This window comes from Natator depressus, chromosome 1, assembly GCF_965152275.1.
Source record: "Natator depressus isolate rNatDep1 chromosome 1, rNatDep2.hap1, whole genome shotgun sequence".
Classification (NCBI taxonomy): Eukaryota; Metazoa; Chordata; order Testudines; family Cheloniidae; genus Natator; species Natator depressus.
The window spans coordinates 175,920,072-175,934,255 of NC_134234.1; the positions used below are offsets into that span (position 1 = coordinate 175,920,072).

The window sequence follows — 14,184 nt, forward strand, 5'->3', positions numbered from 1 at the left end:
CCAGCTCTGTATTCCTGAGAAAATACAGCTGCCTCAGCCAATGTATCCAGTATTTAATACTTCACTCTTAGCTTATATGTTGTTAGTCTGTATCTGCCCATTTCCTCTACTCACAACAATAGAGCTCAAAGGGACCAAGTCCCCCTCAACTAGTCTCCTGGATTGCCGTATCCCCAGCTGATAGCAGCATTGTTTGACACTCTCTGCCTTGTAATGGAAACAGTGCAACAGCCATATGCTTAAATAGGTATTTCAGTCTCCTTTTAGACATATTTGGCAGACACCTCCAAAAATGTTGCTGCAATCCTCACACAATGGTGTGAATCCTGTTTCTTTCCCTCCTTCAAACAATTCTTATGTCACCCTCAAAAGTGCTCTCACCTCCCTGAAATGGGACAGTCAACATCCTTCCCAATCCCATTATCACCAAAACCAGAGGTGCGGGATTAATCACAGTACAACTCTCCAAGAAAGCAACCATCAAAAAAAAATTAGTATTAATTCATGAATCCTCCCTATTTCCTTTGTTCTCCCCCCAATTTCCATATCATAATCCCAATTTCAACCTCAATCTAAATATATAGAAAAAGAGGTTGGGAATACCCATCACCATAGTATCTGAGTGTCCTTACATATATTTGTTTTAATAGGTAATGGACTCCATGCAACAGGAATTGACTCTGGTCAATTTCCTAAACATTTAGACTCTTACTTGCATTGCCTGACTCCAGACTTTGCAGACTGCGAAGAGCTACGAAAGGATCTCTTAAAACTGGGTGACTGGGCAACAAAATGGCAAATGAAATTCAATGTTGATAAATGCAAAGTAATGCACATTGGAAAACATAATCCCAACTATACATATAAAATTTTGGGGTCTAAATTAGCTGTTACCACTCAAGAAAGACATCTTAGAGTAATTGTAGATAGTTCTCTGAAAACATCCACTCAATGCGCAGCAGCAGTCAAAAAAGCAAACATAATGTTGGGAATCAACAAGAAAGGGATAGATAATAATACAGAAAATATCATATTGCCTCTATATAAATCCATGGTACGCCTATATCTTGAATACTGCATGCAGATCTGGTCGTCCCATCTCAAAAAAGATGTATAAGAACTGGAAAAGATTCAGAAAAGGTCAACAAAAATGATTAAGGGTATGGAACGGCTGCCATATGAGGAGAAATTAATAAGACTGGGACTTTTCAGCTTGAAAGAGAGACAACTAAGGGGGATATGATAGAGGTCGATAAAATCATGACTGGTGTGGAGAAAGTAAATAAGGAATTGTTATTTACTCCTTCTCATAACACAAGAACTAGGGACCACCAAAGGAAATTAATTGGCAGGAGGTTTAAAACAAACAAAAGGAAGTATTTTTTCACACAGTGCACAGTCAACCTGTGGAAATCCTTGCCAGAGAATTTTGTGAAGCCCAAGACTATAACAGGGTGCAAAAAGGAACTAGATAAATTCATGGAGGATAGGTCCATCCATGTCTATTAGCCAGGATGGGCAGGGATGGTGTCCGTAGACTCTATTTGCCAGAAGCTGGGAATGGGCAACAAGGGATGGATCACTTGATGATTACCTGTTCTGTTCATTCCCCCTGGGCACCTGGCATTGGCCACTATCGGAAGACAGGATACTTGGCTAGATGGACCTTTGGTCTGACCCAGTATGGCTGTTCTTATGTACTTAAATGGAGCTAAATGTCATCCTTCAGGAAAATACCTCCATGTAGAGGTGAGGGTTGCCATGTGACCTATACATGGCAAGACTCTGATTCAACCTGATTTCCTGGCAGAAACAAATTCCAAAGCTCATCCACTGATGATGTCATGATCTCCCCACCAACAACATGTGCACCTAAATCCACTGAAGTATTCATAATGAATGCCACTAGTGTCCTGGGAGTTGGAGAAAAAAGTGGTCACTTAGAGCCAGATCCAAACCCACTGGGGGCTGTACAGGTGAAGACCAGGACCTTGAATTGGACCCAGACCTAGACAGACGACCAGTGGAAAACACAATTATGATATGTCCTCACCAGACCATCCTGTGCTGCAACATGTTGTATGAGAAATAACCTTGAGGAGACCTTCATATGTCGTCTTTGATACAGCACATTTCAATGGATTGTCCTGGAGGTGCTGATAGGAATGAGGCACTATAATTTGGTGATCATTTGATGGAAAAGACTCCACTGTTTTGACCAGTCGTCCTGTAGACATGAAAAAAATAAATATGCCAATTGCTACATCTAGAAGTTCAGTAGCAGTACTTGGAGGCTGTGGCATCACTTTGACAGCTCGGTGAACCAGATGATCTCAGCTGAGGGAGTGGTCACAGACCATTTCTTTAGAGTTTCCCTGTCAATTAGCAGAACCTGTTTTTCCCAGAATGAGCCTTTCACCTGCTGCAGTTATATATCTCTATTTCACCCAGTTACAGGAGTGTCAGGGAAATTTATCCTTGTCAAGTGTACAAAGAGTCATCTTATTCTTCAGTGTCATCCAATCCTACTTCCAAATAAATAAAAAAAGACGATGATGACTATTAGTAATAATATTACCTGATAGAAGAGCAGGTCCAATATTTGTAGGTGTAGTACATCCCAGCAGTTAATGGAACTTTGAGTGTTGGACAGAGGCTAAGCACACAACCCGTATTGTATGGGTTATTTAAATGAGGCCTCTTAATGGTGAAAAGATTTTAGAAATTAAACTTTCATGCCACTTGCAGACAGTAGACCATAAATTAATAAAGTGCAACTGGAAAAAGGCCTTCAGAATGAATTTGTTTTTGATCTCACAGCCTGAAGGCACATATGTTCCATCATGAATTAGAGATCTCATTTGATACACCATTTCCTTTTGAGGTAAACGTGTTAATAAATCATTGAAGTTTCAAATGAGCTCCTATTTTTAGAACTTTAAGGTTTCCAAAGTAATTTTCATGCTGTATGTCACTGACCGTGGATATAAAATAGCTGAAAATAGATGTTATGAAATCAGTAATTCAAATTGTATTCTACAAATAATAAGTGAATATGTTTTAATTATAAATAAGCCCTTTTAATTTGGTTACTGTCACGCTTCTCTTGTGAAAGTTAATTTCATTGGGGGTCTGATCCAAATTCCATCAAAGTAAATGGAATGTTTAAATGTTGTGGTATATTTAAAAGTTCTTATCTAAGTATGCATAATTTAAAAATTAATTAGGTTGTCACCATTTGACACATCGTTTGGTGGACTATGTACAATGAGTTAGGTTTGCATGATAAATCCTAGTGGACAACTGTGGACATAACTCCCACGCCATTACTATTTGCACTGATTTAATTTCAGTTTTAGTTTCTAATAGTGATTATACAGTATATTCTACTACAGAATTTACTTTTAATTAAAATCAAACTATATAATATATAGACCTAAGGGCACCTAGTTTGGGGAAGTTGCCGGTGAGGAGGTCATGACAATACAAGTCCCTTAGGATCATTGGGAACTGCTGGTGGGAACTGCTAGTACACAGCACCTCTTGGGAGAAGGCCAATAATTCCATTGTGATATTACTTCCTATAGGGTCACTATACTTTTTACTATAAAATTGTACATTTTACCTTGATAAGTTGCCTCAGCTCCTGCCCTCTACAATTCATACTCTGCCACATTTCTTATAAGGTGACTAGCATTCAGCTGGGAGGAATGAACTAATTCAGTCAAAATTTTCTACAGCTGATACTTTATAAGCCCCATGTGACTCAGCATAGCCTTAGAATTCAGTAACACCCCTGGGTGGAAAAATGAATGGCTTGCAATCTATCCCAATGGGCTCATTCTGCTAGCTATTAGGCTATGATAAATGCTGAGGAATTCCTTTGAAATATTTTGCAACATCCATTGCCCCCCTCCGCCCCCCGCTTATTAAGGCTCTTTAACACAAAAGCACTGGCTTACTTTTATATACCTTTATTAATATAGCATAAAGGAGTCATTCACTCAGGCATGAAAAGATCCAGAAAGACAGGGTGCAACATAATGCCACCATTAGCATCTTGAATAACATACCAATGCTCACAACTGCGTCTTCGCTATCTTCATTTTAATTCATGCCGTAGAATACCATCCTGTGCTGTAAAAACAACTCAGAACATGATGTGATTAACCTTAGGGTCCCCCAGACCCTCATCTCAAAGCCCACTCGTACATGGCCTGTGCTTTCTATTCATGTTCAACCGTCTGATTTCCATATCAGTCTACTCGCCCTCACAAGCTGCTATTAGCATAACAGAGCTTTAGCGTGACATTGATTGAAGCCAGTGCTTGCTGAATGCAGTATCAAAGCATAATTTGCCAGAAATCAAATCTAATTTACTGTTTACCATATTAAAATTTCTCAAAACACTGTTTCAAGAAAACTGTCCTAGGCCTCTAATCTTAATTGTTCTTCTTTATATTCTTGTCTAGTTCTCTGGAATTCAGGCAATATGCTTTGTTTTAGAGCCATTGTCTTTGGCTTGCGAATGTCAATTAAACAAGAGTTTCTCCACTCTGTTTACTCCAACCCCATTAATGTTACAGCTGAAATAATGAAGGGTATTTGGTTGATGGGCAAAACACTTGATTTATTACATCACAACAGGTTCTTTTGACAGGTTTTTCTAATGTGCTGAGGTTTTAGGCAAATGCAACTACATGCCTGCGAGGGCTGAAATGAGTTTATCTAATTAACATTTGTTTTAAGGCTTTATAACTTATGGTCCAATGGCCAGGGCACTGAAGAGGAAGCTGAGAGACCAAGTTTCCGTTCCCAGCTCTGCCACTGACCTGTTGACTGTTGTGTGCCTCAGTTGTCTAATCTGTAAAATGAGGATAACGGTGACTACCCATCTTTGGAAGCTGCTTCTATATCTCTGGTTGACAAGGAACCCCCTTTCCAATAAGTACAAAAAAGCCCTAGAGTCATCTGAAAGAGGACAAGGTTGAACCAGTCCCTGGTTTAGGGCACATCCTGCACTCTGTAAAAATAGTAGTGCTACCACTTTGGTGCCCTGAAGGTGACATTCCACCAGAATTCCTCCTGTTGTAAGTGCTAAATTTTATGATCAAGTCTCAGTTATGGTTGGGCAGCCTGGCTGTGATAGATAAATCTATTCTAGTATTGTGAAATCATGATTTTCATCCTGTGAACACCATTAAAATCAGAAGTTCCCTATTGACAGAGCTGCATTTCCATACTGCAGTGTATTGGCACAAATTGGGGCACTCTTTGATTTCCCTATAAAAAGTTTCATTACATCCTGTAGAGAGGTTATCCTGTATAGGGACATCAGAAAAGTAGGGTGTAATCATTTTAGATGCTTTTCTTATGTTTCCTAAAAGTATAGTATAACATAGATCAGCTAAAAGTTGGCTGGAGGGGATGGTTTTGTACTCGAGTGACGAGTACCAGATCAAGGCATATATACTTGTAGGCCAACTCCTGATTACTCCTGATTAATCATGTGATTACCTCAAAACCTCATCATTTATTTTTTGATATTTTTAAAGTATACTTCTAGCTCTCATAGCTGCAAAGAAAAGCTTGGACACATGAGTATAATCAGTGCAACAATGTCTGCCTGAGTCTGCAGAAAGCCTGAAATGCTTACTGTGAGGGTGTGAGCTGCCCTATTTATCTCAATGCATGATATGCTGCGGTAGAGAGCCTTTTCAGCACCACTCTGAGAGAGGACTCTGTGTATGGCTCAAGAAGAATAGTACAGAAGGCCCAGTCCTCCCACTCAAGCAGGTACCCCAGCAGCTGGGGTGTAAGTACTAATCCCCATCTCCCCCAGGGAGCACCCCTGCCACACATTGACGAAGACAAGCCCTCTGCTTCTTTCAAGGGTTGGGGGACTTCTTCTGATGCTCCTGGAGATGAAAGTCCACAATGTTGTTGCCACTGCCTCTGTGAGAGAGGAGGGGGATCCAAGTGGAGGGAGGTGGGAGCAGAGGTGGAGTCATGGAGTGATTTTTGTGTTATATCATTCCTTGTGCCCTGGATTGCCTTAATTCAGCCCTGCTAATCATCGGCCTTGAAATATCCACTGCAACCAAATCCCAGCTAGGTCTATCACTCCTCTCCCTTTAAATATAGCAGATGGATTTACCTATAGCGTGCTGTGTGTGAGGGTGTTTCAGATGAACCTGGAAAAACCTATCTGCTGTGTGTAGACATTATAGCACTTTTTGTAGGAGCAAGGGTTTGCTTTCCGTGGCTATTCATCAGGTTGCTGCTCTTGCACCCTGGAAACAGTTGCATGAATGTGCATTGGGTCGAGAGAAGTATGGTGGGGAGGAAATCATGCTGCAGCTAAGGGCTCGAGGAGGCTGTAGGCTGAGTTGAGAGTCTAGGGGCTGTACATCAAAGCAGTACCATCATTGTCAATACAGAGGCCACTCAGAGATGACTGATGGAAGTTGAGGGAAATTCCAAGGCACAACTTCAATCCCTCCCTCCCCACCCCTTTCAGATAGCTCACAACGTGCTGGGCACTAGCAGGATGCACGAACTGCACTCCTCAATTGGAGCTGGAAAATTCACACTCAGGAGTATGAGAGGGAAGAAGAGGGTCCTTGTGCTGCTCTGCATCCTGCACATAAACAGAGCAGCTGGCAATATTTGAAGTGTGTTCTAAAGGATCCTTTGGGAGAGACCCTTTGGAAATGTAAAATACTGTGAGTCCAATCATAAAATGCCTAAGGGACACCAGTTATTTTCAAGGTGGGGAGATTTTGCATGCCATGCGTTTTAAGTGTGTCACTTCCTTTATTGCCCCATGCTTATCATACCTAAATTCAGCTGCCTTGTTTCCACCCTCCTCCTCCATTCTATCTTCATCACCTCTCATCTCCACATCATCATTTCTCTTTCACTCATTTCCCCTCCACTCCTCTCACCAGCCCTTCCTCCTCTTCCTATGCTCCCCTTCCCCCTGGTCAATTCACACTATGCTGCTCCATTCTCCGTTGCCTTCAGTTGCTCACCTCTGGCAACATTTCCCCTGGTCTTGGTCTTTCATGTATCTCCTCCCTTACCACCAACTGCAGCCCTCTCTGACAACTCTCTGGCATCACAATCTTCCCCACGTCCCTTCTTTCCCCATTTTATCTCCCCTCTCCTCTTTCTGTTCTGTCTGGGATGCCTGCTCCTTCTGAACATAGATCACTGCCATCGACAAACTTTTAGCTCCTGCTGCCTTCATCTCTTTGCACTCATTGAAACCTGGACAATATCTCACTCTGTCACTCTCCTTCATAGCTACTTCTCCTTCCCACACACATTCTGCTCCCACTCATCCCTAAAGGACCATAGGGGAGGCATTGGACTTTTCTTCTCCTGCCTCTGTCACTTCCTCTGTCACCCCTCCCTTCCCATTCATTTTTAAAAGGGTGATGAGATGGACTGAAAAGGATGTTGAGGACATGCCAGAGCTATACCCTGGAGCTCACCACAGCAAAGCACAGTTGTCTCTAGATGTAAGGCACAACAGTGAGCTCTCTAAAGTGCAGATGGTATGGAAGTATCAGTATTGGTCCAGGGGAGGCTTGAGGACAAGGTTGGAACATAACTAGCTCCTGCACCATAAAGGGCCCGATTGTTGCCCCTCAGCTTTTATTGACATCAGAGCTTAAACAAATATGTGTGATTGTAATCCTTTCCTTCTTACAGCTGATGGAGGTCATACATGGAGATGCTTTCTTTTCTGTCTCTCTCTCTCTCTCTCTCTTTTTTTTTTTTTTGGTATTTACTAATTGTGTATATACTAATTAATGAATGTCCTCTGGCATGAAAATGCATTTACATAATGCTATCTTTTCCCTTTGATATTATTCATCCATTCTTTGAGAAATCTCCCTTAATTTTACGTCATGTTTTTTCTTACATTGTAGCTCCCCCGCAGTTTGTGATAAGACCACGAGACCAGATTGTAGCCCAGGGTCGAACAGTGACCTTTCCCTGTGAAACTAAAGGAAATCCCCAGCCTGCTGTTTTTTGGCAAAAGGAAGGCAGCCAGGTGAGTCTAAACCCTTCATCTGAACGCTTACCTCTTTTTTGAAATTGCACATTATTCAATATTTTTAAGTCACTTAATTAACTTACTGTCTTTCACATGCTCTATGCGCCTTGTAAAGAGATCTTGTCTGCTTCATTACACTCCATAAATGTCCTTTAATAATGTTGTTGTTGATGCACATTTATATTGTGAAGCGCCTAGAGGCCAACCAGGGTGGGGTCCCATTGTGCTAAGTGTTGTACAGACATACAGAAAATCCCAGTCTGTATCCCCAAAAAGTTTTCAGTCTGAAACACAAGACAACAGGTGGATAGGATAAACATGGTATGGAGTGAAGGAGACAGGGTAACAAAAATAAGAGGATGTACACAATTCTTATCCAATCAGGGGCAGTAATTACAACAGGGCACCTGTGTTGTCATAATCAGGTAGTTATAGATCTGACTGCCTGATTTGCACTGACGTGTGCCACAGTGCATGCAAATGCAGGTTTTGAGCATGCAGCTGTTTGCCTCCATAAAACTCGCATGCACAATTTCTGAGGCTCATTTTGGAAAAATTTCCCCTGGGTATTTAGTATCATTTTAATGACTGAGTTTCTGACACACCTTGGGCCAATACTGATTTCCTTAGCTTTAGATTTGAATGTGATGCTGTCACAGATAAATCTTTGTGTAAATTGTCAATGTTGTTGCTTTGCCAAGACTAGTTATTTCAGAAGACAGGCTGTCTCACTGTCTGGATGGTTTTCCTTTTGGTGGATAAAGTTTTGATGTTGCAAACCATGGCCCAGATTCTCTCCTGCACATGCACGCTGCTAAGGGCAGGAGATGAGAGCATCAGGGAGCTGATTATTGTTACATCCATGTGAGATACATTGCACTGGTGGAATTCTCTGCTGCCCATTTGTGGATAGTTGCTTGTCCTTTGTGGGACCTGAACTGTACAAATGGCCTAGATCTAAATAGAGACTGTAGCCCCGGATGTTAATATAATTTTTCTCCCGGAGCCAACTGGATATATTTTCATATGTAACCCTTCTGACAGGTGGTTAATGGCAGTTAGAAGGGCCAGATTCAGTATGTCGAGAGTCCTCTTGAGAATATTAAAATTGACTTTAGCCCCCACCTTGAATTCTTGGGAAAATAAATAATCCTCTTTCAGTAGCCCTAAGCAGGCAGAACTTCATCACCACCACCACCCCCAAGCACTCAGGTTATGTCTACACTTATGGCAGCATGTACAGTACATACACTGCACTCCCACCTAGCACGGGTATAAATAGCAGTGTAGATGGCAAGGCATGGCTTAGGCAAGTAAAGACAGGCCAGAACCCTAGGGTATGTACCCTGCGCAGTTCTCTTCACACCCAAGCAGTGCCTCCCCTATCTACACTGTCCTTCTGCCTACCCAAATCCCTCCCACCAGTCTCAGTGAATTCCCAGTAGCCTTTGGCAAGAGTTCTCTGATCATATCACTCCCCCCACAACAAAACTCACTCTTGGTTTGGGTCACTGAATATTAGTCTGCAGACCTGTTTCTGGGCCTGTTGAAGCTGCTTGTCTACTCACACCATGAGCTGCCACCACCTCAGGTCTCTGCTGAGGAGTCTGCTCTTCACCATCTAATTGTGCCTTTATAACAAGAATACGAGTTAAGAATGGAGAAAGTCTGCATCCTGTATAAAAGCTCATCTTCTTATGTTAGAATGTGGGCTGGTATGGCTGTGCGTGAAGGTATCCATAGACATCTTTATTACTGCACATATTCTTTGAGGCCCCAGTCGTGCAATCGGAAGATCTACATGAGTGGAGCCTCGGATCTGTGCAAAGGTGCACCCACACAGAGCCACAAGGAAATTAATGGAGCACTGCATGGAGTACAGCTGTCCAATTACAGGATCAAGACCAGAGTCAATATCCTGTGTTCTCTGGGTTGTGCAGCTACAGGAGTACATGCTTGTGCAATTGTTAAGTTGTTTACGTTGATTCTTCACTCCATTTTATTCATCTGATTATGCAACGTGTAAGGAGGTTCCAATCCAACCATCAAATATGTGGTTCTGATTCTTGCAAAGTGCAGTAGTGTGGGCCACACTAAGAAGCAAATTGTTCCAGGAGGAAAATATAATAGCATTTTGAAATTAAACAAGGAAGTGCTGATGTGCTAGCAAACATTTCAAAAACCCTTCTTGTAGAGGGTTTTAATAACATGGTAATGTTTATGTAAAGTGGGCTTATAGTGTCACGCTTGAATCTAATAAAGTGGACATCCATCATGTTGTAATAAAGAGAAGAGCTTCTAATTAAAGTAGGGCATCATTTGCAGGATTAAAGTCATTTAGTGTAATTGAAAAGTGTTAATACTCTATTTTATCCTCTTCCATTGGTATCACTTCAAGGGTAAAAACATTTTAAGGTGAAAATGTGTCTTCTGTCTTTAATTGAATGTTATTACCTACTGATTGTACCATGTTGAAGCTGTTTAATTACAAACCTGGAAAATTAATTACAATATTGAGAACCAGATCCCATAGGGTTAGAATGTTCTTTTTTGGCAAATAAAGGCAACATAAAAATTGATATCTTCATATTTATAATCAAACCTTGAAACATAGCTCAATGTGATTCATTATACCCACATGTTGTTCTTAATTGAGCAACAATGAAGCCACACAGGTTAACCAGATTAATATTACCATCCTAATATAAACTTTCCAGGCTTAAGTAAGACATTGTTCCATTAAATAGCAGAGTCTCCACTTACTGTATTTTATCATCGAAATGAAGAGTACAATACTTTGGCCACACCTAAGGTTAACATGCTGAGCATGGGACCACAGTATCTCTGAGTGTTTACTCCTTGTCATTTGGCCTTGCAGTGCTCTCTTTGCCTCCGAGGGAATGTCTACACTGCATTTAAAATCCTGCATCTGGCCCATGCCAGCTGACTCAGACTCCCATGGCTCAGGCTAAGGGGCTGTTTAATTGTGGTGTAGTCGTTCAGGTTTGGCCTGCAGCCCAAGATCTGGGACTCTTCCACCTTGCAGGTTCCTAGAGCCTGGGCTCCAGCCCAAGCCAGGATGTGTACGCTGCAATTAAAGGACCTCTTAACCTGGGGTTGAGTCAGCTGGGTACAGATGGGCCAGGCACAGGGTTTTAATTGCAGTGTAGACATACCCTTAGTCAAGAAACTATCTTCCTTGCAATGCTGCTGTTAGTGTTTGTTGTAATATTGTGTAGAGCTCGTCAAGCTAGCCCATTCCAGGGAATTCTTTATCCTGGACCTGTTCCTCCATCCTGTTTCACTAAGCACAGCCAGCTGGAAGGGCGGGGAACAGTTCCTTCTGGAACTATCCTTGTGCCAACTTGTGCATCAGCAGCTGGTCCTTTGTATTTGGTAGCCTTTCCCCCCAACGCTTGGCAGCAGCACTCCAATGAACTGCAGCAGCTTAAGGCAGTGAATTTACTCTTACTAGTCACTAGTTCCTAAAAGCTTTGGGCAAAATTAATCCCTGGTGTAACTCCATTACAATCAATGGACATAAAGCCACTGAAGTCAGTGGAGTTATGCCAGGGCTGATTGTGGCACAGCATGTCACCATTAGGCCTGAATGAGCAAACAGTTTAATTGAATCCACTTACTTTATTTTAAATTATTTTAAATTTACTCTCTGGTCAATTTATGGCCATTTATAATCCATGGGGTCTGACCCTGAAGGGTGCTGAGCCTCATCAATTCCCACTGAAGTGTAGAATTCACTGGGGCCTGAGGCCCCTCAGGATCTGGCCCATGCTGAAGAATCAAAGAAGGATGGCCACATAATCAGAAATTAATGTTTTGAATGCAACAGTGAACATGATTATAAACCCCAATTTGTACTTAGTAGGGATTAGGGGCCTGATCCTGCACTGCCTTTACCTTGTGTTCCCATCTACAAATCCCCAGGTAGGTGATGAGTGGCTGCAAAACTCTACCACATCAAAATTCTCACTTCTCTCACACAAGTGGGCTTTTATGCTCATTCTTCATTCAGCGCTTGCCTACACTACAGATCCTTGACCAGTATAGCTTTTCCAGCAGAGCCCCTAATGTAGACACAGCATAAAGCGGCAGAAAGTGTTCTCCTGGCATTGTTTCACCACCTCCCTGAATGACATTAGCTAAGCCGACAGAAGCACTTTTCTGTTGGCACAGTTGCATCTACACTGCCAGCAAAGCCATGTCAGGTAGGAGGTGCAATTTTTTCCAAAACTACTCAGCATTAGCCTAACTTTGCTCCTATGGAAGTCAATGGTAAAACTCCCATTGGCTCCATTTGGAACAGTTTTAGTTAACACTCAATGATTTTAAAAATCCCATCCTGCATATTTAGACATTCTGCTTTGTACCAGCAGGCAAACTTTGAAATCTTAACTGAACTTTTTCAAACTCCCATTATTAGAAAGCCAAACAAAACTATCTTACCCTAAAGTAGGACTTCTCAAACTATGGAGCAGGCCAACCAAAAGAAGCATGGAATGTGTCAAGGGGAGGTACAAGCTCTGGCTATCAGTCCCAGGTGGCTGGGGCTTGTGCAAAAGCGTCATTCACATCCAGGAGGTGGGGAGATAGGATTCGGGGGACAGCCGGAGCCCCACCTCCCCAGGGGTGACAGCTGGATCATGAGCATTGGCTGGCTCGGGCTCTCCTTCCCCCTGCACATCCCTCACCTGGTAGCGGCGGGACTCCAGCTATCAGCGCCGGGGTGGCAGCAGCAACACAGAAGTAAGGGTGGCAATGGGGTGCTAAGTCTTCTGTGAAAAGTGATATTGAAAAATCATGTTGCCACCCTCACTTCTGAGCTGCTGCGGCACAGCACTACCTATACAGCTGAGTGCCCAGCCAGCAGCCGCTGGTTTCTGCTCTCCCTTCAGAGCCTGGCTGCAGTATATATACTTGTGAGGGGCAGGGGGAGAACATGAACAACTATAGACGCAAAGAAGGGGCACACAATCAAATAAGTATGAGACCCACTGTCCTAGAGTAATGATCAGTAGCTTACGGTAGTGTCTTTGCAGCGTTTGGGTATGCCACTGGTGTTAACAATTGTAATATTTTTATAGGGATTGGTTCAGTGCTTGTTTTATTTAAACTGGTTCATAAATCCATAAATCATGGTTCCATAACTCTTATGGAATTAGTTAATTCAGGCAGTTTTCCTCCTTTAAGTACCAACATCTCATCATAACTCCTAAACCCTCTCCCTTACTCCCCTTTTCCATCCTCCCTGCCACTAACTTGCCTTTCCCCGAGTGCTGTCTCTCACTCTTCTCAACCCTTCTTTCCTCGCATCAAAGCCACTGTCAAATGTTATCACTTTTCCCTCTAAAATTTGCCCCCAGCTGCTAAAGCCCTTGCTCCTGCCTTGATTATCTTTTTGCACTGATTACTGAATCTCCTCCATTCTATTTTCCCCAGTTCTCATCTCTCCCCCTCCAGTCTATTAAAAGGGTGTCAGCTAAAATAACCCACCCCCAATCTAAATGTGCCACCCCCTCCTCAAAACTATCATCTCCTTGCCAATTTTCACATCAAATTTATACTCGTCCTCACCTTCAAGGTTCCACACTGTCTGCCTCTTGTCTATGTCTCAGTTTTAATTTCCTTCTACTCCTCCTTTCACCTCCCATGCTCTGCCCACCCCTCTTTCTTTATGATCCATTTGTATCCTCCTGCCACTTCTGCTTCAATGTCTTGTTCATGCTTCCCCCTTTGCCAGGAACAGTACTCATTGCCAAACAATCTCACTCTGCTCTTTCAGATCACTACTCATAATTCATTCCTTTTAGGTAGCTTTCTAATGTACACTCTAGTGTTAGCTCCTCCTGATGTAACACCCAGCTATGTATGTTGTTAAAATAAAGTTCAGGGTTATCAAGGTACATGTGAAACAAATTCAGAACTAATGAGATACATATGAAACAAACAAATCACCCGCATGTATTTGCTGAAATCTTCCTCCACACCTCAACCGCTACCGGCAACACAATTGTCTGTCATCATTTCTCAGTGGTGCTGTGTCTAATTTAAACTGCAAGCTTCTCCATGCAGGGAACATTGGCTTATTATGTGTCTGT

General features: G+C 42.3%; 1 protein-coding gene across 11 annotated transcripts in view; it reads left to right on the plus strand.

Annotated features, from left to right (window-relative positions):
- The window catches only part of ROBO2 (roundabout guidance receptor 2), a 1,509,143-nt gene that overhangs the window by 1,371,290 nt on the left and 123,669 nt on the right, over positions 1-14,184 (plus strand). For all 11 annotated transcript variants that reach the window (XM_074971504.1, XM_074971513.1, XM_074971584.1 and 8 more), the window contains one exon: positions 7,941-8,065. In XM_074971504.1, coding sequence (XP_074827605.1) covers positions 7,941-8,065 — 125 coding nt within the window. The remainder of the gene's footprint in view (positions 1-7,940; positions 8,066-14,184) is intronic.